The sequence below is a fragment of the Armigeres subalbatus genome, chromosome 2, assembly GCF_024139115.2.
Source record: "Armigeres subalbatus isolate Guangzhou_Male chromosome 2, GZ_Asu_2, whole genome shotgun sequence".
Classification (NCBI taxonomy): Eukaryota; Metazoa; Arthropoda; class Insecta; order Diptera; family Culicidae; genus Armigeres; species Armigeres subalbatus.
Window position 1 is genome coordinate 185,903,564 of NC_085140.1, and position 2,805 is coordinate 185,906,368.

The 2,805-nt window shown below is 38.4% G+C and overlaps 1 protein-coding gene across 1 annotated transcript; it reads right to left on the minus strand.

Annotated features, from left to right (window-relative positions):
- Nucleotides 1-832: 832 nt before the first annotated feature.
- On the minus strand, nucleotides 833-2,540 carry LOC134211379 (alcohol dehydrogenase 1-like). The gene is made up of 5 exons (XM_062688177.1): nucleotides 2,401-2,540; nucleotides 2,101-2,337; nucleotides 1,862-2,035; nucleotides 1,636-1,796; nucleotides 833-1,569 (listed from the first exon to the last, which is right to left on the minus strand). The coding sequence occupies exons 1-5, from the start codon at nucleotides 2,491-2,493 to the stop codon at nucleotides 1,428-1,430; spliced, it is 807 nt and encodes a 268-aa protein (XP_062544161.1). The 5' UTR covers nucleotides 2,494-2,540; the 3' UTR covers nucleotides 833-1,427.
- Nucleotides 2,541-2,805: the final 265 nt, after the last annotated feature.

Below are 2,805 nucleotides of genomic sequence, written 5' to 3' on the forward strand. Positions count from 1 at the left end.
CGCGAATACTTGAGCCTCATTCTGGGTAGACTTTGGCACCACCGTCTTCGCTGGCACACCCTCGATCGATTCGACCTTGCAAGAGTCCGCGAAAGAGAGAGCCACGCAGCTCTAGAAGCATTATAAACAACTCAATTTTGTGATTTTTCTTGTTCTTTGTTTATTTTTTAATTTAAAACTTTACGGACTAAAGAATTACACAAAGATTGCGTAAATTGCGTTGAAAAAAAGTTATTTTACTCAGAGTATATTATATATAGAGTTGCGCAAAGAGTGAAGCCAAATCTACCTATTGAACTGTCAAAACGTCTACCTATCGAGCAAAGTAAACAAATGCTTGTTGGTAAGGTGGGAGTATTGTTATAGCCTAATGATTATGGCGAATTGAAATGTATTGGATTTGTTCTAGAAACAGCTTCAAAACATTTCAATACAGCCCAAAGTTAAGTAACAACACGGAACTCACGTGTTTTCACTCTGTGGGTGATTTGGTTTTCGAATTAAAAAGCTTTAGGAGTGAACACTCCCGTGACTCACTCACTTGAAGGGTTGAACAAAAATGAAATTTGCCAACATAATAACAAGAGCACCATTCAGAATTAGTGTAAGAATATCCTCTTTGCGCAACTTTATAATCAGAAACTTTGATTTTACTATTGTCTAAAAAGGTTGTCTGAGGTATCTCTTTATACGTCTGCCCCATATTGCATGCCGCTCATTTGTTGGATGATAAAGATAATCGACTTCTATTCAAACTAGACGACGAACTTGATGCAGCAATTTAGGCGAGCGTTTGTCGGAGTTCTTTATAGATGCAATGAATTAAATGAAAGTAAATGTGCACAATCTTAGAATTCCGCATTGCGTACTTGTGCACCACTCAACACGTATATTACATCACCAGTTGGTAAAAGTGCATTTTTCACACCTATAAAAGTAATGCTCCGGCCCTAACCTATTTAGTTGATAAATTTCAATGTACTTACCGCTCAGCGTGACCGAAGAAACGTATAAATATTATCGACTCACCATTTGTTTGAAAGCCAAGTGTACTCTGACCACACCTCTATATTTCAGAGATAACTTTTTCTTTGAACCATGATGAATTTTTTGAATAATGTTCATGTTTGGTTTGGGTTCTTCCCTACATTCTATACCTGTTGCATTTTACGAAATTTTATCATTTCGACCTTCTGGGTAGACACTTTTACGTGGTGTATTACGGGATAAAATCTACCATGATTTCATTGGCAGCTGACCCAACGAATACCTTCCCCAATATTCAATTCCTGGTACGTGTGAGGATGTCGCTGACAAATCGTTGAAATTTTTTTGAATGTGATTTTGATTGTGAGCACACTGGACCCCACGTTTTTTTATTTACTAGACAAATCTTAACTAACTTATGTGTCGTTGTATTGATTGAATTAACGATCATTGGAGCTGTTCCATTCGTTCCAGGTGAGTGGCAGTGCTGCACATTCTATTTTTCCGGCCGCACAAACCCACACGGATCCAGTTTCGCCTTCGACAAGTGCTCGGATGACACACTGTCCGACAATGCTGGGACTAGAAATGGTTTTCTCTCTAGAAATTTTGCTCAACTGCAAGTAAAATATTTTGGATATCACTTACCTCTGAATTGGAATTTGTCGCATCATCTTCCTTCCCGGTTCTTCCATCCACGGTAAGAGGAAAACATTTCCCATATGGTTCTGTCGGAAAAGTGCAGTTTCCGTCGCTCCGGGGCAAATTGTGATGAACTTAACTCCGGTTTTGACAAGAACTGTGTCGATCTACAATATATTACACCTTACGCATTAGAATGATTGCAAAGGGACAAACGCAGTACGCACATTACCCCTAAACTTCTCGTGAATCCAACTATCGCGTGTTTGGTGGAGGTGTACACAGAACAATAGGGAAATGGTTCCAGTCCAGCAGTAGATGCGATATTCACTATGTACCCACCAAGTCCGGTATTTTCCAAAGACATGATGTTCATCGCCATTAAAGAACTGTTTATAACTCCGGTCTGTTAATGAAACGAAACTCTCGGATTATATTACAATATTTGATATAAATTTTGGGACATTTTACTAAATTTACAGCCACCACACGCTCTGGGTCTTGTTCGTTAATAATCCCTGCTGCATTGATGAAAATGTCAATGAAATGTAGTCGTGGTATGATAACCGAACGAAACAGTTTTGTCATTCGATCTTTCTTAGTGATATCGCACTGTTCATAAAAAATAACTCCATCCACATTACAGCTATGCAGCTCAGCTCGTTTATCACCATCCAAGTTGGGTAGGACATCAAGGAGAAATAATTTCTAGACGTTGGTTGTTAAAAACAAGTTCATTATGATAAAGATTGATTCGTTGATTGCGCTTACAGATATTCCGCTTCGGAAGAGGTGTTTACCAATCTCAAAACCGATTCCACCCAATCCACCAAAAACCACCGCGGATTTGTCTTTAAGAGACATTATTCTGGATCAACTACAGGCTGTTAACTAACTGTTGCGGTTCTACTAGATGAGCTGATATAGTTGATTCAGATGTCACAGAGGAGTGCACTGTATATAGGAAGATCGAGTGATTAATTATATTCTAGCTGTAATCGATATATCGCATCTAGCAATGCGAAACTTCATCCAAGGAAAATTGAAACATCAAATCATACGTTCAACACTGAAATCAGCTCACCATTATGTTCTATGTGTGTAAATCACGAAAAAAGATTCAACTGGCTTTTAAATATTGATTGCTAACATTGAAATTTTATAGCTGAGCATGTG